This window comes from Cyclopterus lumpus, chromosome 24 (genome assembly GCF_009769545.1).
Source record: "Cyclopterus lumpus isolate fCycLum1 chromosome 24, fCycLum1.pri, whole genome shotgun sequence".
NCBI classification, from domain to species: domain Eukaryota; kingdom Metazoa; phylum Chordata; class Actinopteri; order Perciformes; family Cyclopteridae; genus Cyclopterus; species Cyclopterus lumpus.
Window position 1 is genome coordinate 9249469 of NC_046989.1, and position 25667 is coordinate 9275135.

Consider the following 25667-nt stretch of genomic DNA (forward strand, 5'->3'; position numbering starts at 1 on the left):
TTTAACAGATAGGTATCGTTAAGACTGATAGATACCGTCTCTGCTCATCTCAGTTTAAATTCAGTGACATTTTATTCCAGTCTATTTAAGTTGTTATGTCAGGTCCATGCCGACAGAACTACTGGCAGCAGAGATAAACATGATCAGAGTGATTGGATTGTCAGAGCAAACTTCACTCAATGGAGCTAGGAATACAGCATTAAATCAACAACTTGGAATACAATTATGTTAAGAAGGTGCCAATTACATAAACATGTCATCAATGTTTCCTTAAATGAGCTGACTGATCACATGGTTAGAAAAGCACTGGATGAAATCTGCCTCCAATAGCCCCCCACCCCCCACCCACCCCCCCGCGCTTCATTCTGCCACACATTAGACTGCTGCTCTAGAACAAAATGCAAATTAACATGCCTCACCAGGGTGAAGACTTAATAGAAGCTTATGATTGACCCACATTTAACGTAAACTCTCACGGGGTAAAATGTATCCCTGTGGCAGCGCTCAATTTTCTTCGCTGACAGCCACCATTCAAATCCCCTTTCCCAATCACACAGTTGCCTTGGAAACACCAGCAGCTGCCAGGCAGTCCTTTAAAAATTCCAAAATGAAGCACAGGGATCTCTGGAAATTCCAGTGGGGTAATATCTTCAGCCAAAGACACGTGGGTCCAAAGTAGGACACTACCACACACAACCACATACTGTTAATTTGTTTTCCATGGCACCTTGTTTTGTAAAATGGTGCATTAAACAATTATCGTGCGTAATCTGAAATGACAAAGGAAAATTGAATAAGGAAACTGGGCTAAGCTGTGTACTTAGTGGTTTATGGAGTCCTTTTATGCTGCAGACCATATTTCCCTGTGTGTGCAAGCACTCTGCTGCACTGCTGCGCTTGTTCATTATATTTGATTTTTTATCACAGCGTCAAACTGCTGTTGCAGGAGAACAGGGCAATTCACTGTTAATTAGACCCTGTGTGCTATTCAAGCAGATAGGAGAAGTATAAAGTCACACTGATTACAAATACATAGGAGTCCATATTAAGGTGCAACAGTCTGTCTGTTCAGGAAGATATGAATGTACCATTTAGAAAACAATCTCACCACAAGGTCCATTGAGTAGCTGTTGATCATGTCACGTGATCTTTATCACTTTTAGAGGTTAATAATAAAAAGCATTGTTGTGTAGGCAGTAACACATGGCCAATGGAGTATACTTGTTATATCTCACAAAGATGTAGGCATCCTATGTTTAGACAATGTTTAAGGTGTTCAGATTCAGTTAAAAGCAATGTGGCATTTTAAGGTCTACATCGGGGTTAAGACACTTAAGCCACAGCTCTCGCTCAACTGACATTTTAGGAGTCCTGATGGGAAAGACAGTATGTAGCAGAACAAAAAGTATTATACATGAATACATTTAAATGATGATACTACATTAGAGTGAAGCTTGAGTAAACCACCATTAGCATGCCAGCTCATCCACCTCTTAATAAAATACTTTTATCCTCTCAAAGCCAACAATTCAGCTCGCCAGGTCCATTATCGAGGTTTGGCTATTCACACCTACAGTGTTGCCCTTCCGTAGCCTCATTACTCGGACCGCTACATGCCCTGAAGGCCAGAAAATGGCTTCAATTCAGCCTGTATTTTATGTAATAAAGACAGGTCACTCCTAAATCCCAGCCTGCCTCTCTCAAATTTTGATCCTGCAGAGCCTGACATTTTAATGAATGACCCAGCCAGTCCAGAGGAGTACAGCAAGGCGGCTTAGTCCCCAGACATCTTTACAACATTACTGCCCGTGAGATTGCTGCCAAGGACCCACAAGAGAAAACTGCAAGGTAAAAAACACAACTTTAACCAATGGTAAAATAATTGTGCAATGCTTAGGAAAACAACTGAACAAGTAATCTTCCACATATCCCAGTAAATAACACAGACCGCTCCCTGGTTTTCTCACTTTTCACCTCAGACCACACCTTTAGAAAGTGTGTCACCACGACACAGTGAGGGAACAAGTCATCCTGCTCCAAATCATTGCTTACACTGTACTACTGAAGAGAAGCTAAGGCAGAACTAATTGCTTACCTCAAATACCACAGATTGCCCAAAAAGCAAGTTATTATCCAGATTTGGAACATACCGTCCTTGGGCAGACAAATTAGGACAATGAATGGGTTCCCTTCCAGTTGGTGATTGGCTTTATGTCATTTTGATTAAAGGGCTCCGACAGAGCAGGTCAGTGTCTATTTTTACCAATTTCCGATTATTCCATTATTTTTCAAGAACATATTTGACATTTCTGGACACCTAATGTGATTTAATTAAATGTGCCTCTCACTTTATAGGAAGTGGTCTCTTTTGCAGAGGTTTCTGCAAATGTAAAAATTGAAGATAAATGGCTATGTGCGTGTTTAAGGTTTCGATCATCATGAGTGGTGCGTGCTGCAGCAGCACAAGGCAAAGGCTCTTAAAGTCCACATTGTTCCCTGTTGGGAAATTACAGACATTTCCAGTGTGGACAGATGAGTGGTGTGTTTAAATCTAAGAATATTTCCCCTCCTCAGATAAGGATCATGGGTATTTATTACTAACACAAGAGCCCATTACTGCACCTTTGGATTATGGGTCTCCTGGGAATATTGAACAAATGTTTGAAAAGAGGCTTGTGTATTTGTTACTCGACACCACTGAGTAGATAAGTCATTCTTTATACAAAATGGTGCACAATACGGTAGCAGCTGTCCTTCCACATGTTAACCTCAGTTATATAGACTCTTGTTGCTCTAAAGGTAATATAAGCGGATACATTGCTGAGACTTAATTATTGATGAGGTGCAACCACTAGATTAGATCTTCGGGTATGATCAAATATGCATTATGCCAGATTGCATTATGCCAGATTGTACATCCTTGATGAATTTGTTATTGTAACCAAGACACATGGAAGTGGTTGCCAGATGTTACACAGTGGCTGGGATTGCACCTCTGAGTGTGTTTCACCTCAGTGCCCATTTTTAAATTGAGAGAAAACTTTGCAGATTGCATGCGCTTGGGAGAATGTGTACTTTATATTTATCCACATTGAATCACAACATTAAAGCAATAATAATAAATTAAGCAGCATAAACTCTCCTGAATGCATTTACAGGTTAATGATGGAACTATCTCATGTAGTCAAATCATCTGGGGCAATAGCTGCTGAAGCTCTGAAGCAGCTTTCAAACCAGCCACTAAAGTGTAATTTATTTTATGCTAATACATGGCATGCTTTGCATATGAAAATGGGCCCTCTCCAGGAGAAGCCGTGCCAGTCTTTCCTAAACAGCATTAAATATTTTTGACAAGTTAAATTTTACAGACAACAAATCAAATCCTAGCACAAATGAGCCCAAAAGCAGGCATGTCTACTTTTTTGCTTTCCTCAACAGTGCAGTTAATTGTGCGATCAGCTAAGTATTTGGGCCTTACAGGACAAATGCGTCAAAAACACTCATCTTTATGGTGGCAAAATATACCCACACTGAATTGGAAGTTCTCAAACAAATATATGAAAATGATCATTAGGAGATTGTAACTTGTTATGGAATTCAGACTTGCTGCATGTGGAGTATCTCTCTCTCTCTCTCTCTCTCTCTCTCTCTCTGAACAAGTCGTCCATCCCTTAGTCATGGCTCACAGAACCAGACTGATTAAGCTCCACTCCAGTGCCTGTTGTAATTATACACACAAGACCTCAATTTGTGTTTATTAGTTATGTAGTATTTAAAAACCACATATTATGAAATTGAAACTGGTTGTACAGGCTGAGGGTTTGGATGGTGGTCATTTTGTTTTGGTCAGCATTCCATGATGTGGTCTTTTGCATGTGTGACCATTTCCTCGATGTCAAATGTGGGTATATGTATTTGGGTTGCAATTTAATGTACGCTACTTCTTTTCAGTCCTCTAGGCCTGTGAGTGAAAATTGACAACACGTGTATGAGTGACAGGTATCATAGTTCAATGGGGGCCTTATCTCAAGGGCAGAGAGGAGAGCTTGTGACTGACCAATCAGAGAGCAGCAGGTCACAGCTCGATCACCGAGCCTTCAAACTCTGTCACTGCACCAGGGAGAAGTACTGAGCTGAGGGCTGAGGTCGAATAGTCATTTTTTGCATAGGAAGTTTCCTAACGGAGTGAAATGACCCGGAGGTGGCCGACCATGATAAGTGCTGGTCGAATTCTCTAAATGCAAAGGAAAGGAGCTTCAATGTTTCCTTATTTAGCTCCTTTAGCATAGGAAACACTAGACCTTCCTTTATGAAAGGAAAAGATATAATGCCGCCCCACAATTCCTTGCTGCGGTGACCCACCATTCATCCGTTTACGAGAACAAACGATCATGACCGACAAACACCGATCAAGTAAATAAGGTGTTTCATAAACTATTGTCGTCATATTCTTATGATCAGAGTATAATCTGCATATAAACCATAAAAAAGAGTGATATGAGACATTGTTAGTGGGAGAACATATTTAATTGAGCATGTTTGAAACTGAACAATGAGACAGTTTAGTAGCTTTATTCTTTCTGCGACAATCCCTTGGTTTTACTTTTATATTCTCCTTTCATTTCTATTCCAACCTCGTTAATAAAGTAATTGAACCAGGTTGTTAATGTTGTTAATAAAGTAATACTTTGAACCGGGTTGTTCCTGTCGTCTGCATGAGACAACACGGATGAAGTATCTAAGATGCCTTTCTTTGTAGTCCTTCTCCTGAACGTTGTAGTTTCACCGCTGCAGACTGACGTCTGCCGTCCCATCATAACTACGTAGTTTAGAGAAAGGAGTCATATTCTCTAAACAGCGCGGTTGTCTTCGCCTAACTCCTCATGAATTCTCCTTCCCATCTTTTCTTGACGTTTTCCAGGTCAAGGAAAAGTGGTTACGAATAGACTTTAGGAGGTAATTTGTTGACTATTCGACCGCAGCCCAAGCCACTTTAAAATTACAAGGTCAGAATTCCAACCACACCCATGTCTGAAACACACCCCCACAGAGAGAGAGAGAGAGAGAGAGAGAGAGAACCAGCATACAGATGATCTTCCACTCATTTCCAAAACAGATGTTTCTAAGCTTGACAGATTGGAGCAAATTATCCTTTTAACGCATGTCTCTGTTAAGTGTGGTTTGGATGTTAACTGGGTACAGTTAAACCAAACAGAAACATATGTACTTAAATGAGCCTTGAATAACCACTCAAGTTCTGCCACTTTATTACAAGAGCAAGAGAGGCCTTTTCAGCAGTAACTGAATATTAGCTCCCGACAGTATTTCATTACTGCAAGGAGTAACTGCTGACAAGAATAGCAAATCCACAATTGACTTGTGATTTATAAGCAGGTCCCAAAAATAGCATCAGCATGTGAACTGTTTCGTCATTATCTTGTGAATGTCTACTCATACAGTCATTGTTTACTTTACAATTGTAATTCAAATTGAAGCAGTTGAAAGTGACCTCATCTAACACACTGTGAACCGCAATCCAAAAACAAAATGTATCAAACCAATATAGGAAAACTACCAGGCCCATCAATTTAAATGACAAAAGAAAACATAAAGTGCAGCAGCACTTCTTTCAATGGTAATTATTAAAAGTACACATTACATTTAACCCCCCACAAATTATTGGAGGAGACAATATTACTGGTATGATAATATGAAGGTTGGCAGTGCATATGGCTGAGTGCAGCAGCACTGCACACAGTAAAACGGGAGCTTGGCAGTTAGATGCAATTATGATATAAATAGTTCCAGAAATATTTGAAGGGAAATGTGTGACAAAAGCCAATGTCGCTTTTTCCCATATATGAGGGGAAAGATTTGTGTGATTCATGTTTACATCCCTATCCAGACAATCTTCAATATTACCCTCCACTAACTTCAGAGAAGGAGCCAACAGGCGGCAGCAGGAACAGCCGGGGGAAATATGTTGCAAAAATAAATTCTGCCTCATTACTCCAGCGAGTAGGCCTATTCATATTTCATCACTATGCCAAGTTAACGCCAGGACAGAGCACCGTGTTGTGCATGCCAATGTGCCACACAAAGAGTTCAGCAATTACAACAAAGTATACTGCACGTGGGAAGATATAGCTTTAGCTGGAAAGCAGAAATATGTGCGGGCAACTCGAACTTTGACGTACATGCACTACTCTCAGGAGCCCAGTTCAGTGAAACAACCACTGAATGTCAAGATGTAACGTTAGCTAAAGTACTTATTAGCACAGGCAGCTAACGTTACCTTGTTGCGAAGAAGAAGTCATCTCAGGCCTCTCAACAGAGTCAATTCCAGATTTCTGGGTTTATTTTGTCCGTCTAGGTTTACAGTATTACCAAACAAACTTTTCGTGACGCAACAGGAAAATCATCACAGGTGTTACTAATTTGGTTAACTGTCTTCTTTTTCTTCTTCTTCGTCTCCTTTTTTTGTTGGTGCATACAGCCAGCTTCCGTACTGTATGAGTAACATAGAGCAGGATCTAGTTTACCTTACTCTGTCATGAAATGAAAAATAAAAATAAACCATATATAAAAGAACCCAGAGTTGTAGCCTGTCCTCCATTAATTTGGGCATGTGGTTAAATGTGTCTGACAGTGTGCTTGGTGGGTTAGGGTTAAGTTCAAAAGGATAACAGGATCTAAATATCTGGCCTATGGAATAAAAACACATTTACTCAAAACTAGTACTTTTTGTTATTTATATCCATGCTTGACCCACCATGTTAATGCGAAAGGAAAGAAAAAGATCCCATACAAAATAACACAGGATATCCAAGCTTGAAATTGAACAGCTTATGCCCCTGAAATGAGATATCTATCAAGTGGAAAATGTAACACCATCCTTTACCGGCTGACATCAGACTGGGTTGCTTTCGGTCATTTTCCCAAGAAATGGCAGATTTAGCTGTCAAAATACATCAGGTGACAGTTTTTGTTTCATAAAAATAAATACAATGTATTTTAACAAAACCTGCCTTTGCCTGTTATTACTCAGATTATGGTTTATTAAATATTACATGATGATAAATAAACCCATAGTAAACGTCTTGTGTTTCTGACTGATAACGCTACAAATCCAGTTTAAACAGTTGGGCCAGCTCATCCTCTGAACGGTCCCCTGAGGTGTCATGCTGATTCCTGCTGTGCAGACATGGCTCAGGTCATTCATGTTTCCAGTCACCACGGCAACAGTCACACTGACGTGTCATTCGCTGAGCAGTGTGCACAGCTCTGGATCGCCTAACCCTACATCTGTGTGTGCTTGTGCATGTGCAAACAAGGTCAGTAGTTGAAACAGTATGCATCAACAAACATTTCTCCCCGCTGACCCTCCCTTCATGGTTTCAGTCAAATTGAACAAATCAACCCTTTTTCTCCATCATCTACTCGATCTCCCTCGCTCTTCCTCTATCTCTCAACCTCCCCTTGACTTACCCTTCAACCTCTCACAGGCACTGAAGCATATATATTACTCACAATACAATTATGACACCACTTTGGTTGATAGTTTTGTTAACGTAAAGAAGAGACCGTGACAAGGTACCCCTGTACATTATATATGGCGGAGGTGAGTCATTTTCTGTAAGTACTAGCATACTTATTTTTTATTTTATTATGGACTTTACATATTGCATGTAAATCTTCGATGCAAACTGCAAATAAAAATGCTGCTGTTTGTAAATGTTTCAACATTAAATGAAAGCACAACACTGATGTGCCCATTTGTTCTTAAAACAGATTAGCAGAGCAGATGACCATTTTACAGACTTGGTTGAAAAATAGAATGGAACAGCAGTATATATTTTCCCTAGATTGATCATAAAACAGCTACAGTCAATCATGGTCTCCTTTATCCTTCCATCAATAGTTTAATTTGCAATAGGACTTGTGTTGGTTTTTAACATTCTCATGAATTCATACAGCCTAATAATTCTATTTTTGTTGTTGCTATATTGATTGGTCTGGATTGTCATAACTTTCTTTGCACTTAATTCCGACTACTATGAAACATCAAGCGTAATCGTATGATGTCGGGAAGCATTTCTTGACAATCTACGGCTACAGTGCGTAAATCTTTCTTCCGACAGTAAATCGTCAGTGGAGCTGGAAGCCCTTCTGCTCGCTCCAGTCTTTGATCTATTCTAACCCATAAGTCACTATGAGGTGAACTCACTGACCCACATGTGCAACACGTCTGTGATTAGGACAATTGTGTCTCTGAAATAAGAGGTTCATCCTAACAGTATAGTGGTGCATTGTGAGGATAAGTGGAACAAATAGAAGGTTTCCCAGTGTACGACAATTACTATGTTTCTTATGGAAGACACATTTACCAAAAATCACCAACAGGGTACCAGGGGTTAGTAAGGTACTTAGCTACTGCGTGTCAAGTACAAAAAAGCTTGGTAAATTAGCCAAGAGTAAAATTCTACTTTCATGGAAGAGGTGACCTTCAAGAGCTCCACCACATCTTCACCTGTGTCATGACCTTAAAGTAACCAGAGAGTCACTTAGTGTGATCGATACAGGATTGTGTTGCTCAAATAAAGGGAGCAATACAGCATAAGAGCATTCCAGACCCTAAGCTAACAAAGCAAGCTATTTCAGTGACTATTAGAACATGCATTACGTCATAACTGAAAGATTGAACAGATATGTTTCTTGCTTTACAATTGAATTATATGATCTATTTGTAATTTATCTATAAATGTATTGAAATCTCACCTGATTAGATCCCCAATGATAACTCGTAGGTTAGTAAGATTGCATTGTTTTTTGCTGATCATCTTTTCCCTGTTCAGTCTAAATGCACGTAGCGACAACTGCGTGTGTCTGCTGCCATCTAGTGTACAGATGTAAACATCATCTTCATGAATAGCTTTTGTCTTAGTGTGGACACATGTGCCCACTACATACACCGTCACACTTGCCAGTACTCTTTATGCTAACCATCTATCTGTATAATATTTTTTTTTAAAGATGCTTTAAGACAAAAAAACAAACATTTTCCACTTTTATTTTCCATTGCACAGTAATCTCTATCTACAGAAATTCTAAATTGTTGTGGCAGCAGATAAAGTCATAAACATCCATGTGAAAGTTGCATAAAACTGTACAAGAAAATTGGCTACAATGAGAAAAATACTGCAACCCACTGATAACTGTTGACTCCAGGACAGAAGATGGCATATGGCAGATAGACGTGGACTCCCTCTTGTTTGCTTGAGTGTTTGGATTGTATTGGGTTAGAATACTGCATACTGTATTGTATGGAGAAGAAACAAATAACTCAAAGATGTAAAAGAAAAAGAAAAAATATAACATTGCCCAAAAAAAACCCGGAAACACACAATTAACAGTTGGGTCGGAGGGAAAGACATTGAACAGGTTTTTCGGGGATGACATCTAGCTAAAACTAATCATTTTTCCTGAAGTTGTTTTTTTTTTCCCCTCTTCTTAACCTTGGGGGTTAAAGACAGAGCTACCTACCAACATCCACACTACAATGCTTACTAAACACGGAGAAGGCCATATCTGTCGCTGTGGAACCAAGCGAGTCAGTGGAGGACTCACTGGAGGAAGAGAGAAAGGCAAAGACTGAAGTGAATGAGAGTCCAAGCATGTGTGCAAAGACCAAACATGCGGCAGTTAAATTAAACCAATACATTAAGAGGTCATCCTCTGATGCTCAGTATCCTATTGGTATCTTTTTATCGTCATTGGTGGCTTTAGTTAGTGTAACAGACACTCAACTGGACACAGACTAGGCTGGTGAGACCAGGACATCAACATTAATAATTAAAGAACCAAAATCTTCATTTACATGAGCACACCCTGACACACATACAAACACACATTCTCAAACACACTGATGAATACCATAAATATTGTGTCTGAGCTTTAGTGGAATGGTTCAGGTTCTTGTTTTATGGAAATAGCCTTATCAACCAACAGTTAGGCCTCTGCAAACATTACACATTAGTCCAGATGTTACATTGTATGACATACTGTGAAACAATAGTACTATAAATGGCTGAGTTCCATTGCAACTTGCTCCATTTCTTGAACCCTGAATGTGATAACATTCCTAAATAGACCTGATCCTAGGTCTGTAATACTGTATTACACTCTTTACCGTATACTGTCTGGTGGAATGACAAGCCAGATGATGATGCAATGGAAAAGCTAAAGCAACTCTTTGGCATCAGAAAAAATATGGCCTCTCTCCTCTTCTGTTGCTGAAGCAACCTCAACATTTACTTTCCAGTTGGTCTTAGATTGTCAAACTATTTACTTATATACAAATAAAGGTTAAAAGCCTGGTAGACAGAGAGATACACCGCATTTGCGCTTTACTGCAAACACGGGGATAGAAACAAGATAATAATGAAGGTGAACGTTTCTGACACCAAACATAACTGTTTCTTGCACCTCGATAAATAAATATTAACAAAGAAGTAACACAGACAACTTTATCATACAGACAACTGTCAGCAAAACCTGAAGTATGTTTTAAATTGATGCCTTTAAAGGATTACACGTCTGTATTTCTATTATCCTGCATGTATGTGTACACATAAATAGGGGATAAATAGGGCATACTCATGTCTATGAAATTGCCATATTCATCCAGAATTTGGAAACTCCACCAAAGCTTGTTATGCTATCAGTGTATTAACACTGATAGCATCAGCATGTTTACAGTCACACTCACAGACTAAGCCCAACTGTGGACACGTATGACATTAGAGGGTCACATCAGGTAAATAGATGAAATTCTCAGGTAAACAAAACATGTGTGTGGTTCATACGCAGAGTCAAGAAAGCTGATGTTGCCATGTCAGTGAGTACTAAATGATGTATGCCTTTTATATCCTTGCCCTCCTTTTTAGATTCCAGCCCTTTTCATAAAGAGAAATTATTTGAGATATAAGCCACAAAACGTATTTTTTCAACAAATCAAATATCATCCACTTTCACAACAATAGAAAAATAAGAGATTTTCCAATAATACAGACAGAGCAAAAAACCCAACGAATAACAAATAGAGGAATGGTAAGATAATAGAAATTAACATACATACACACACACACGCGCACGCACACACGCACACACACACACACACACACACACACACTGTCGGTAACGATATGAAAGTCTGTAAGATACAGAGGAGAGTCTAGAGGTTGAGCGAGATGACGAAATATCCAGTGTACATCAAAATAGGTTGCTTTTATCCCCCTGACTCTCTGCATAGAGGAGGTCACTGTCACAGCACTTCCTGTGGCTCTCCAACACCACTTTCTTCGGCCTTCACACCATGCTCCTGTCTCCTCGATGGGTTATTCCTTTCTTTTGTACTTGTCACTCTGAAGTGGATACAGCATTGCACATTTAATAGATTTATGTATATATAATGATGTATTTATATTCTTTTTCCTTCTTTTTTACATTTTGAGAATTTTTTGTAGTCTGTTTCTTCATTACGTATTTGTCTTTTTTTTCAGCTATGTTCTTCGGTTTGAATACTGGCCCCGATGGGCTCAGAGTGGAGACAACAATAAAGGACATTTTGGCATGTGAGAATGAAGAATCTCAAGGTGCGTCGGCCAATTGGCTACCTCGGAGGAAGGTTGAACAGAGATAAACAAAGAGACAAAAACATAATAAAAGACACCATTTATTTGCTCCCTCTGAGGTTGTCCTTCTCCCCAGTCTACTCCTCAGTTCCACCGTAAGACTGAGGTAAGAACAGTATTCTACATTGTGCTAGGGAAGAAAATCCCAAGTGTCCCAGTGAAGAAGGCTTGGAGGGATGGATGAATGGACAGACGGGTGGGCGGGGGTCACGGTGAGTCCAAATGAGCCGATGGAAGGTGACAGTTGTGTCCACGGAGCTCTGCTCCTCCCCCGTCACTGATCAGAACTGGTACCATTTTTTGTCTTTGCACTTCAGCATCATCTGAAAACAGAGGAAATGTTAGCGTGAGAACATGGTTCAAGTATGAGAAATACCTTCCCAACTTGTAAGTTACACGATCCATGATCCTCGTGATTAATTTAAAGGCAAACGTCCATAGTAACCATAGTACTTTGACCTTTCAACAGACACATACTGCCCTCTAGTGGGTGAATAGTGGAAGTGAGAAAGAGTTCTAAAATAATCTGAGAAGGCAGATCACTCATCACACATTTCTCACAAACGTTTGCTTTGATACACAGTCTCTCTGCTCTATGTCCATCACACTGTTTGCAACACCCAGCTATTGTAACCAGCTAAAACAGCTGAAACAACGCATATACAAACTTGTATAAATATCTCCTATCTCTAAACTATTTATTTCCGATTTCAAAATTGATTTATTTCTGCACAGACAGACTTATGCACGAGCTGGAACGACTACGGTGTCCTTCCTGTGACGTCACATCGGGCCAACTGTTCTCTCCAGATCTTATACTTGGAAACCTTTTCTGTTTACCTCATGGGCGTGTTTGGAAAAGTAGTCTGCGCTGGCCATCATGGCAGCTGTCTTCTCATCGAGCTCGCCCAGTTTCTGGCCTCTTTCATCCAGTGCTATTCGGGCGCGTGCCAGATCTCCAACGACACCAGACGCCGCTCCCTTCATGCCCTCGATGCCACCCGGGCCTGGGATGTGCTGGGCCAAACTTCGGGATGCCTTTCCAGATGATATCTCACCAACTGAGTTGAGAAGGGAAAGGAAATAAACAGCGTAAGACATGTGAAGGGGAGGTTGATTCAACCAAGGACCGAAGCACTGTATATCTGGGCATGTGTAGGTTTGCCATACATAGCTCCTCTCTGTCCAGTGACTGTGCTCCTCCCCCAAAGAGGCCTTTGAAGAACCCTCTGTTGGGAGCCTCTGGTGTCTCCACTGGTGTAAAAAGTTCCCCCAGCATCTCCTGTGACATCAACACACACACATGTCATCCTGCTACATACAGTTTGACTGTCTGTGTCCATGTTTACAGTGTGTTGTTCCCCACTGCAGTACACTACACACAGAGTCTAGTATGCTGTTTCTCAGGCAACATATACATATACATATTAATGCTTGCTGTGCAGTACAATATGCTGTTCTTTCATGCTCCCAAGACATGGGATATAATATGCAAAGCTCAAGATTTAAACGCCAAATCCTGAACCATGACTCATTAAATCCACACGCATACTGTTCTGCGTACAGAATGCTAACTGACCTGCAGGTTTTCACAGGTGTCCTGGCTGTAAGTGAGCCTCTGGGCCTCAGTGGGGGAGCAGAGGTACATGGCCTGACCCAGGTTGGTGAAGCAGAACGTCCTTGCTATCCGCATGTCTGTCAAAGGCAGGTAGTTTACATCCATGAGCGGTCTCAGTCCCGGCACACTAGACAGGGGGACACAGAGACGATTGATGTGATTATCTATTAGAAGAATATTATATTATTAACGCTGCCAAACAAATGCCTTTTACGTGTTAGCCGTGGTCAGCATCTAAACACAAGAATACTGTGGTTGATTCTAAATACTTCACGTTTTTCAACACGCATTTCAATGCTCATGAAACATTGATGGCAATGTTTGTGCACCATTTTGAACTGGCAAACACACACTTGCACAGAAAAACACACACACACACACACACACACACACACACACACACAGGCAGACAGCTGGGCATCCTCCTTTTGTCAGACACCCATATGGATGGATGTTCTGTCTCCTTCTCTCTCCTCTCGGGACATGAAGATTAATGAGGATGAGCAACGGACCACTCCACCATTACACTTCCATACACTACATGAAAATGAACCTGGTACATCTGTGTGTGCGTGTATGTGTGTGTGTGCATGCTCTATGGGAAGTTCCTAGCCTTGTCACATCGGTTTAAATTGGAAGGTTACATTTAGGACGGTTATTTTGGTGTTGAAGGATTAGGCCAGCGTTGGGGTCACAAGAGGATGGAGGTCAGAGGTCAGAAGATGTGACTGAGTGTTGGCTGTGGGTGTGTATGAGGACAAACGTGTGTGTCTGATTTTGAAAACAACAAAAGTTTAATTGAGGACATAATATGATGAGCCTGTGTGCGTCTATGGTGACAGCATTTATTTCTGCCATTTAAAAGTTAAGACAATCTGTTAATCCCATAATATTGTTAAACCACACTTAAACTTCAACAAAAACAAACACTTGTAGATTATAGATAATTAAGAATGAATAACATAAAAGAACACCATAACTGAGAGCAATAGTCTTTTAAGGATATTTCCATCATCATGCTATAAGCAGTAGATTGCTGGCAGCTGTAAAATATAGTACAACATGACCCAAAGTGAAGGCTGTGGTCAGCTTGGATTCACACTCATTAAAATGAACTACAATACAAGTTTCATGATGTTAATAAACTTCTCAAACTATATCTGCAGCCTAATCCACTTCTCTATAGTCCATCTGTGTGCTCAGAATGTCCCAAATACTCCTAATAATGCCAACAGAAAACTGAAAATACTGAACAGGAGATGGACGAAGACAGTGGAAAAGATGGTCACTGAAGTCGTCTATTGATAGTTACTGTAGGCTAGACACACTTTGGTCACCTGTAAAGATATTATTGATTTTTGCTTCTTTCATTAATAACCATAGGTAGATTTACCCAGAACTATCTCATCTAAGTTGATGAATCATTCCATCTTTTAAAAGAGTGAACTTGTACAAACAACATTGAATGAAGGTCTTAGACGTTATTTCTCTGTCTGTAGGAGGAGAAGTCGGAGAAACTATATGACCAAAGGGGACATTCATCTTGTGTTAAGAAATGTCTGGCTGGCAAGTTCTTGTCGGGTTCCAAAACTGACAGAAATCCATCATGACAAATGAAAAAATATTAAACAAAAACCCTGAAAAGTCTGTGACATCCTTAATATCCTCAAGCTGAAATTGGATTGGGTTTAACTTGATTATTTTTTTTGTGCCAGAGACATCATTTGAATGACTTCAACTATAATCCATTTTGCAAAGCTTGCTGTTGTCCAGCTCATGGCTCAATATCCAACTCCCATCTCAATCCTCATGCACAACCCTGATGAGCTCATAAGCAGGCACCTGTGCCCGCCTCCCGCTCCTCTATTGGTCAGGACTAAACTAGCATGGTTCTCTCATTGGCTGGCTTACACATTGACACTGTGCCTATTTTAATGTGTTTCATACTCAAAAGACAGATGTTGTGAGGTCATCATGGCAATTTTGACCAAAACAGGCAAAAATACTGACCCTCCAGCATCTTTTGTCTAGTGTGAATACTGTTCTCTGTGAAAGTAATAACACATACAGAGCACAACAGAAGACAAATCAAAACTACTCAAACCTAATCATAGAAAAATGATTCATTCAAACTGACTTTGATTGACACATTTTAATAATAACCAGCTATTTTTGAATGACGGAGACTGACGTGTTTCTCACCTGAGGGTCATGATGTGGCCATTGGCGCAGAAACACGCCAGACACACGCCTTGGCTCATCTGCACCACATCTGCCCGTAGGATAAAGGAGGTCTCTGTGATACTGTGTTTATAGATGCAGGTCTGGGACGGGAGGGAAATGACTTTGGCCTGTTTCTCCGAACACACCACGGCGTACTGGCTCTCGTTGAGGTCCTGGGAGGTGGAAGGGGACACTGAGACGGGCCGGCGCTTACGGACCTTCTCCCTTTCTTCACCATCTGCTGTCACGTTGGGCTCAAACCAAGGCTCAAAGGCAGGGGGCAGCATGGCACCTGTAGAATCCAGGTAAGCCATCCGCATGATGCTGCCCTTCAGCCGCACCAGCATGCCTGATCAACGGAAAGAAAAGCTTGTTACTGACATTTTAATTCAAATTATGGGACTTTATCGTGTTGTTTTAAGGTAAGATAAGATAATCCTTTATTAGTCCCGCAGTGGGGACATTTCCAGGATTTAAAACCTTTTTCACTTATACTACTTATAATAAACAATGTTGTGAGTATCAGCTTGCACACATCAATCTGGTTTTCATCTATTATAGCGACATAACTGCTACGCATTACTCTATTTTCCATCACCGCTTCCCTGTTGATATCCCATTACCCACCTGTCGGTGAAATGATAACTGGCTGCAGTTGCCGTTGCTCCCCAGCAGGGGGCAATGTGAGCGCTAGAGCAAGCACCGTGCCCAGAGTGGTGCCCACGTACAGGCAGGGTGTCAAAGTGCTATCCCCCTTCCGGGCAAAGGTCTCACTGAAGTGGAAGGAGCTGATGGCCTCTCGTGCTTCCTTGTCGATACTGGTGACGCTGGAGGAGCGTGAGCGGCTGAAAGAATTGTCCCGGTGGTCTAATGGGTTGGCACCCCGCGGCGGGCATACAGACAGGAGGACAGTAAGGAGAAAACAGAGAGAGGTAAAGCACTCGCAAAGCAGTGCAGCCACATGAGAGTTAACACAGATGATGTGGACATCTTTTCATAGTGTCCTGTTAAATGAAACACGTTAGACCTAAACAGGATTTTACATTTTACAGCACACTCAAGACATATTACTATTTTGTTTAGGACTGAACTCTGTAAGACACTGAAGATGTGGGATAGAAATCCAAGAGTATGGGCTTTCTTAACAGCGGGTAAATATATAAAAGCCTGGACTAAATGTATCTCTCGGACAGATTGGTTAACAGAGCAGCATCACCTGAAACCTTGTTGATGGTGACTTTAGATTATACACACTTTATATAATATATTCTACCATAGACACAAATCCAAAGCAAATATGCATTTGCACATTTTCGTAGGCCAACCAACATTTTCAAAATATTCCATCCCGAATCAGTGTTTTTATTAGTAGGACAGAAGTAGCTGTAAGGCACTTTTACATATGTATAACATTGGAACTCTTAAACAACCATAAATGTCCCATCCAATGGTATTGGTGCTTTAGAAGAACGTTGTCCACACCTCTATTTTTTTAAAGTGACAGTATTGCTATTTGGACAATTTGCAAGGTACCAATTAGACAGAGAAAGGAAAGACATGAAGAGCACAGAAGAGAAAGAGGAAGCTGCGAAAGTAGCAGAAAGCATTAAGGTGAGATGGAGTGTGCATAGTTTAGCTTAGCACCACTGACCTAATAGAACCCCCACCAAGTTTTAAAAGTGGGAGTTTTACACCGAATTTAATTCAAACAATTCAATTTAAATTCTGGTCAGATGAATGCTACTTTTGATTCATGCAAACTTAAATAAAATATCCGCTTAGCTTGCCAATTTTGAGGCTAATAACCAGATAAAACTGGACAAATTGGATGTGTGAGTCCAGTTGAAGTGAGAAAGATAGACTGCATTTCATAAAATCTGTTTGGAGACAAGTTAAGGCTTACCCAAGTCTGGCTTTAGCTCAGTAGGCAAGCTTAATTTCCGTGACATCTTTGCTGGAAAAAAGAGAACATCCCTCTTTACAAAGACACGTCTACACTAACACACAATGCCATGCAAAGCTCGATAACTAGCATTGACTAGAGGAGCCCAAATGCTTTACACAGTAGAAGATACTGCGTGATGAGACAACCCTGTATATCACAGAATCATGCTGTGAAAGACAAAACAAAGGAGGTGACCTCTGGTTGCACAATGCCCTGCAAGAGAGGACTGATACAGTGAAATACATCAAAACTGCACAGCCATTCAGGACCTCCATGCAACAGAAGCATGCACCAAGAACAGGAAGGCAACAGAAAACTGAAAATACTGAACAGGAGATGGACGAAGACAGTGGAAAAGATGGTTACTGAAGTCGTCTATTGATAGTTACTGTAGGCTAGACACACTTTGGTCACCTGTAAAGATATTATTGATTTTTGCTTCTTTCATTAATAACCATAGGTAGATTTACCCAGAACTATCTCATCTAAGTTGATTAATCATTCCATCTTTTAAAAGAGTGAACTTATAGAAACAACATTGAATGAAGGTCTTAGACGTTATTTCTCTGTCTGTAGGAGGAGAAGTCGGAGAAACTATATGACCAAAGGGGACATTCATCTTGTGTTAAGAAATGTCTGGCTGGCAAGTTCTTGTCGGGTTCCAAAACTGACAGAAATCCATCATGACAAATGAAGAAATATTAAACAAAAACCCTGAAAAGTCTGTGACATCCTTAATATCCTCAAGCTGAAATTGGATTGGGTTTAACTTGATTAATTTTTTTGTGCCAGAGACATCATTTGAATGACTGACACTTCAACTATAATCCATTTTGCAAAGCTTGCTGTTGTCCAGCTCCTATCCATAATTTATGGACACGTATCTACAGAGAACACATGGCTTACTCTTACTTTAATTTCGGGGGCCCTGCATATCCACGCAGGTGTTTTCACTTATTCTGACGAAATAGAAGTTAAGAGGAGCGATGGAAATTACACGAGGTCACCGAACTCCATAAAACTAAAATAATTACAAAGGGTTCAGGTCTCTGCCCTTACAGGTGCAACAAATCAAATAGGAAAGATGGGGGAAATGTGCTGTATATTCTCAGGCTTAGAATATGTATAAAAACATGTCTTGTAAAACTTTTAGCAGAGCTTCAACGGGGTTCGGACCAATTCAATGAGGTCAGGCTGGGTTCAAAGAATCTATGACGTTGGTTTTAGAACGTTGGTTTCTGGGCAAGGGCAAACAACTCCAGTCTCTGATGTTGCGGTTGTTTGAGATACCTACTCATTGTCACCTGGATCAGAAAGAGGAAAGGATCCCAAACCCCTATGTGGCAGCGGGGTGTGGCTAGACTCAGCTGCAGAGTGGGTGGAGCGGAGGTGTGGTTCAGGGAACGGTGTCATGATGTGTAAATCAACCTCAGCTGGGATCAATTGTGTGTGTGTGTGTTTTGTGTTCCATATAAGAGCAGGAGTAGCTGGAGAGGAGGGAAGAGCGGGTAGCGGATGCCCAGATTGTTCGCTACCAGAAGTGTAATCGAAACAAATAAAACCTGTTACTGCCCTCACGATTGTGTGTGTTGCCCTCTTTGGTGCCTGCCCGAGACTCAAACCTGTCACACCCGGCCTTCCACAGACAAAACACAACTGATATATTATTATCTACTTCATCAACGCACACTGAAGGTACACAAAGACACAATTGGACAGATGGGTTTCTCTCTGCTCGTGGTGTCATCATACCGTGCTATATGGACAGAGCCAATCATGTAACTCATAATGTAGACGGGGAACCTGTTGTCGGAGGTCAGGACAGATTTCACACGCAGGCACATTTACATTATGACACTCGTGCTACGTACATGTAGCATGCAGTATGCGTCTGAGGCAATGAAGCTCGATAGTGTGTGTACACAGAAAGCTGAATTCCCCGCATGCTTCCAAGTTGGCCTCTGCTCTATGAGCTTTCAGTTCCCGGCGTACAGTTTTTAAACTATGTAGTTGAGTACAGACGTTTTAATTAAAAATAGAAAAGAAAAAGATGTTGTTTATAATTCAATACAGTGAGAACCGAACGACAGTGGAACAGAAGCTAACCCAGAAGAGAAGCTGAACTTGGGCTCCCTCTTCTCTAATCTATTTCTTCCCACTGTGGAGACCACGACACGGAGGACAGAGACAGGGGGGACACATCTAGACGTTGTCTTTCCTACACAGCCTCAAATGAAAATCGTTGGCCAATCTTACCTCCTCTACCACCTCCATTGTAGAATTGCTGTAGATTGCTGTTTGACATCAAGACTTTTGGGGATTTAAGGGGGGGGGGAGTAAAGTAGAGTAAATGTGCAGTTAGAAACACCCTTTGGCTTATTACTATACACAAGCTGTCGCTGTTTACTCTGATGTTCAGGACACTGTTTTGACTCAAACACACCCACAATCCAGCCCCCTCCGCCCACCCCCAAAAAATGTAGAACTGTGATTGTAAACCATGATTGTTGTGGGTTGCGCTGCACCACAGAGAGCCCCCGGGGCCTTTGAGGTACTGGAACATTATCCTTGGAGTACAAAAAGGATCTTGGTAGAATTTCCTAGATGGGTTCTTGTTAGCACCCTTAGATGGCGGAAAGGTACTGAATAGAACTGCCAGAGAAGGGTTCTGGGTGTAACCTTTCACAGATACATCTAGATATAGCCCTTTTTAGGTTTTAGGCAGAACCCTCTGAAAAGATTCAGGTTCCGGGTGGATCCAAAGAAGGTACTCCTTTAAGGACAAGTTCAAGAAACCCTTTATGGTTCTAGTTAACACCTTTATTTCTTAGAGAGTAATAATTGGCAACAGATTTTTTTTTTATTGTGCGTAAATCCTTAATATATTAAATGCATAATCAAGAGCGTCCGTCCTAATACTGTAAGTGGTTTAGCATTGGCAAATGTAAGCTGAGATTTGAAGTTGTTTTGAATGCAAATGAAACAAAATAATCCAAGGATTTGCTTGTATTAAATGACACTCTCCTGGCACTAATGGGAGTCTTGAATTAACGTTCTGCAACTTCTTTCAAGGTAAAACAGGTGAATCTGCATATAAAGAGATCTCAAACATGTTTCTTACACTCGCAGGAACAAACAAATTTAAATTCCTGTTAGGGCATATTTTCTCTGCAGCAACACACCTTTTCGTGCTCTCTGTCCTATGAATAATGCAGAGCAGACAGTTTTATCAGACCACAGTCTGGTGGCACCAGACATGGGGGCTTGGGACAGACATCATACCTGCAGCAGGACTCCAGACTCTGAGATTTGTTTTCTGTCCGACCTTTTAAAAAAGCTTTTTGTTTTCAGTGCCCAGTTACCCCTAATGAGATGGATCTGGGCTGTTCTCTCTTCAAGCACCTTAAGCTGAAATACTAATGATGTACATTAAGAAGGAGACAAGTAAAAGAGAAACAGAGCATCTTCCTGTTGTAGCAAGGTAAGGTCTTCTGTGCCTGTGGTGCATGATATACTAAGTGAAAATGGATTGTGTTTGTTTGCATTTGGTCATATTCACTGATATGGAAACTACCCAGACACATTTAAATGTGAACCTGAAAGAAGATCCCACCTCAAAAGTTAATTCACAGCATCTTGCGACTGATATAATAAATGTAACTGATATATTTCCCCCAATTATGCAGTTACTAAGTATATGAAACTACCCAAGGCCCTTCCAGTTGATCTTTTCATTTTTTTTAACTTATTCTCTAATTAATGTAAATGAATGGGTTTCTCTACTAGAATGTCAATTTTTGGTTTCATTGAGTGTATAATTCTTAGCTGTCACACTGAGAGATTAAAACAAATTTATTCCTGTCTATTGATCTCTGGAAAGTGGTAAAAGAAAGCATTCATGAATGGGAAAATACTCCCATAAACGTATGGTAATAAACTCAAAAAGAGCATTTCTAAAGACTGTGGTGGAATGAAATCGACAGCCAGACAATTTTATGGTTAAAAAAAAAAAAAGAATCTCCAGTTTGATGAGCAACAATTTCAATAAAAATAGTATTAAAAGTAGAGGCTCTTTTGGAACTTGAACCGTACTCCAATGTTCCTCTTGCAATTAAATACATGGCATAATACGTATATATATTTTTTTCTGGTTCAGTGATTGGCTTTCACGTCTAGATAACACAAAGCCTCCTCTATATTTCTCCCACTGTTCTTGAATAAGACGTTGAAGGACATGTTACCTGAAGTAGGGGACTTGCAGCGGTCCTCTGATGTGGCTGAGCCCTCGTTGATGTCGCACAGACCTGCAGCAGAGATCATACAGTTAAATTGATGTCAAATAAAGTCAAAATGAACCACTGCAGTGTTCATCCTGAGAGAGAACACCACAACCCCTTTCACTGTGTAATGCACTGCAGAGAGAACCTGCGATAACAACTGGGACTGCTGTATGCTTTTGAGAAAATGGACTTGAAGAACGAAAAGGATGGTTCCCATGTTTAAGGTTCTCTCCACTAATCTGACCTGCAGACCAGCCCTGTGTGGGTTCAGCTCATGTTTCAAACGCAATGAAGATGTTGTGTATCTTTAATGTTTCCTCATCCAGTTCTAAGTCTAAGTCCTCCGTTTGTGTATGAATGTGTTTGCGTGTGTGTGTGTGTGTGTGTTTGCGCGTGTGTGTGTGTGACATTGTCCTGTGAGGCAGAAAGTCAAGCAGACAGCAGTCCCTGTTGGCATAGCAACACAGCTGGACGCCTGATTACTGCTCACACTTGCCAAGCTCTGACAGGTGCCAACCCGCTGCTCACCAGTCAGTGACACCAGATGCTCTGTGTGTATTTACATGTGCACGTGCATGCGTATAAGTGAGTGTTTGTGAGTGAATGTGTACATTGGTTTGTGTGTGTGAATGTGTGTCCGTAAACGATCACAAACATCCCCCAAACATCATCTCTCAGCAGCCACAGCTTTCTAATTCATCCATCAAACTTTGGCTTAAGTATGGGCAGTGCATCGTCATGACACTGCGGCATCCTCTACGCAGCTGCACTGCCGCCATCTAACACAGGGTGGCAGTGTGTCTATAAGGAAAGCATCTTAATAGCTATCAGTGGTACCATGAGGCTGCAGTGTGTAAAAGGGATGGGCTGTGAGAGTGTGTGTGAATGAGAAGAGAGAAAGAGAGAAGGTGGACGGGCAAAGAGTTTGTCTCTGTTGTGTACCGGCCTTGAGAACTGAGCCTGGATGGCGTCATTTCCAATGTTTTTGTTCTCTGACTTTATTCATTCTCACATCAGTTCAGGGACGTTGGGACATTTGGAGTTATGGAAACTCGTCATAATGTTCACGGAAAGACTGACAACAACATTATCGCACTTGGCATCTTTGAAGAACAGAGTGAGCACGTCAGAAACTGTGCTAATATTCTTGGATACTGATATCAATTTAGAAAAATCTCATTACCAATATCACGATTGATCAAAATACTATTCATATTTCAACTGACTCTCAGAAACTGCGTCCTGTATGTATTTTATCTCAAGCAGGTTAGACTACTGTGGCACTCTATTTGCAGGATTATGCAAAAACATCCGTAGGACGACTCCAGCTCATTCAGGAGTCGCAACACGTACACAAACATTTTGACATATTACTGAAATCACTTCATTCACTGATACAATAAAGAATCACCTTCAAAGTCCTGCTAATAATTTATAAAGCACCGAATGATTTTCTCACTGACTATAGCCAGTGCTCTCAAGTCATCAGTGTGTGTGTGTGTGTGTGTGTGTGTGTGTGTGTGTGTGTGTGTGTGTGTGTGTGTGTGTATGGCCACACCTGTCTCTTGTACAGTTGATTTTGCCTATCGCCATGTGATAGGGCACAGGATTGTACTGGTGCGTGTGTGTGTGCGTGCTTGCGTGTGTGTATGTGTGTGTGTGTGTGTGTGTGTGTGTGTGTGTGTGTGTTATTGCTGTGTGGTAGTGGGTATGTGCTTCATTGATTCAGTTTATCTTGTATTCATGTTATTTTTGCTTCTTTCATTTTGCTTCTCATGAGTTATTTTGCCAAAGATCCTTAAACTGCTGTTTGTCGGACTATTGTTTAATTTCCCCTCAAGACAGGAGCAGGATCTTCAGATCATGGTTCAATGAAGCATATCAGTAGCTGAGACACAATTTGAGCTTAATGGCAGGAATTTCAAAAACAAGAGGGGTCAAAATAAATAATTGTGTTCAGCTTTTCTAGTTCGAAGCTAAACAATCTGAGCTAGTGGGCCTGAAAGAATAGATGAGCAGTGCCACCTAAAATAAATAGCTTTAGTTTCTGAGCATTAAACAGCAGGTATTAATACAATAAGTGCTACGTTATTTCTGGGCACTAAACAGCAGGTAGTAATACAATAAGTGCTACGTTATTCCTCGAGGCTGCACTGTAATGGTCGAGAAATAAAACGTCTACTGCTGTGTGCGGTCAGAAAAGTAGAGACTTTTTTTCTTACTCTTCTCCTTCTCATCCCTTTTCTTATTACCTCCAGAGGGCTGTCGTGTCTTCCTTGGCGAGCGGGGCTGTCTCTGGTAGGGGTCATTGGAGCCGTAGAGCTCCACCGTCCCCAGGTTGAGCACCACCGTCTTCTGGACGTAGTCCACCACTGCCAGACCGTTACTGTTGCCAAACACCACACTGGAGAGGAAGTGGAAGAAGCAGGACAGGGGGGAGAGTTGGGATAATTGGGTTATAGCAACGTTGTTATACGTTTTTAATGTAATTTTTAGAGCTCAAAAACATCCGGAATATCAAAATTGTCCGGGCAGTCGTAAGTCAGGCCCGGTTGTTACGTTAGCCGTGAGCTTGAACAGCAAAAAAAGTGGTCTTTATAGATTTTCATTTTAGTTTTTCACATCAGATGAGACGGCCACGAGGATAAATAGTGAGCACACAAAGGACCTGGTTCTACTCCTGACCACGGTTTGTATACTTACAGGCCGTAGGAGGAATTGAGCGCCAGACTTGTGATCTGCTGCGGAGGCTCTCCGCTCACCCACACTAACTGGACCACCAAATCTACCTGGTAACCTGCAGACTGCTTCAGAGGGGTACTGCGCACTCTGGAGAGAAGAAGATGGTGTGGGGGGGGAGACGGGGGACACAGAAAGGAGCAAGAAAACGAAAGAGACATTAAAAAGGAGGTTTCATAAAGACAACTGACAAGTGGTGCGGCTGCAGTTCTGAAGCCGTTGTGTGTCGAGGGTCTGGTGTGAGCGGCTGCAATGGGATGAAGGGGAGGCTGCGGCTGAGAATGCTTCAGGCGCTGACTAAGTCTGTGCAAGAGTGCTTGAGGCAAAGAAAAAAAGACTCTTGTGTGCATGATTGGGTATGAGAATGTGTGCAAGTGCTCCTGGTGCTTATGGGAGTTTATGTAATCGGTATGTGTGTGTGTGTGTGTGTGTGTGTGTGTGTGTGTGTGTGTGTGTGTGTGTGTGTGTGTGTGTGTGTGTGTGTGTGTGCTTCATACTTGAGGCAGGGCATGTTGCCTCCGTCAGAGTTGTTGCTGCTGGTGGAGGGGTGTGAAGGTGGGCCGCTCGTCTGAGGGGAGGCACCGGGGGTGGGAAGCGCCGATGTCTGTTCTCCCCCTCCGCAGTCTGGAGACTCGATGTCGTTCAGCTCGTACTGCATCCGCACCTCTAGTAACTGTAGAAGACACACACACAGAAGAAGAGAGGAGAAAGGATATTAGCAGATTTATTCAAAGAGGAGATCATCAAAATCAAAATTGTACCTTCATCAAAATGAAGGTACAAAACTCTTGTAAACAACTATTCTTCATGAATTCCTCTGAGGACGGGAAAAGTAATTTCACAGTGAGCGACAAGCACATACATTGTGCACTTAATAATAATAGAGATATGCTTGACACGGGTGTCCGTGCTTGTGTGTAGGCAGATTGAGAGTCAGAGAGGTCCTCCAAACTGAAATATTCCATTCCTTCTAAGTCACACACGCACATGCGCGCACACACACACACACACACACACACACACACACACACACACACACACACACACACACGCACACGTGCACACACACACACACACACAATGTTCATAAGCTCTCTCTTTTGCATGCTGTCCGTCTCATTAGCCCCACTGACATGTGGGAGTGAAGAGTGGTTAGTGCCCTTCTGGGG

The 25667-nt window shown here is 41.4% G+C and overlaps 1 protein-coding gene across 2 annotated transcripts in view; it reads right to left on the reverse strand.

The window, feature by feature from the left end:
• Window positions 1–9191: 9191 nt before the first annotated feature.
• Window positions 9192–25667, reverse strand: part of stxbp5a (syntaxin binding protein 5a (tomosyn)) — a 79105-nt gene continuing 62629 nt past the window's right edge. The window contains exons 16-25 of one of the 2 annotated variants that reach the window (XM_034528056.1): window positions 24996–25171; window positions 24463–24588; window positions 24012–24163; window positions 21721–21783; window positions 16162–16443; window positions 15514–15883; window positions 13273–13438; window positions 12864–12975; window positions 12534–12754; window positions 9192–12016 (exon numbers count right to left, since the gene is read on the reverse strand). In XM_034528056.1, coding sequence (XP_034383947.1) covers window positions 11975–12016; window positions 12534–12754; window positions 12864–12975; window positions 13273–13438; window positions 15514–15883; window positions 16162–16443; window positions 21721–21783; window positions 24012–24163; window positions 24463–24588; window positions 24996–25171 — 1710 coding nt within the window. In that variant the 3' untranslated portion in view covers window positions 9192–11974. The remainder of the gene's footprint in view (window positions 12017–12533; window positions 12755–12863; window positions 12976–13272; window positions 13439–15513; window positions 15884–16161; window positions 16444–21720; window positions 21784–24011; window positions 24164–24462; window positions 24589–24995; window positions 25172–25667) is intronic. The other variant, XM_034528057.1, reaches the window with a different exon arrangement.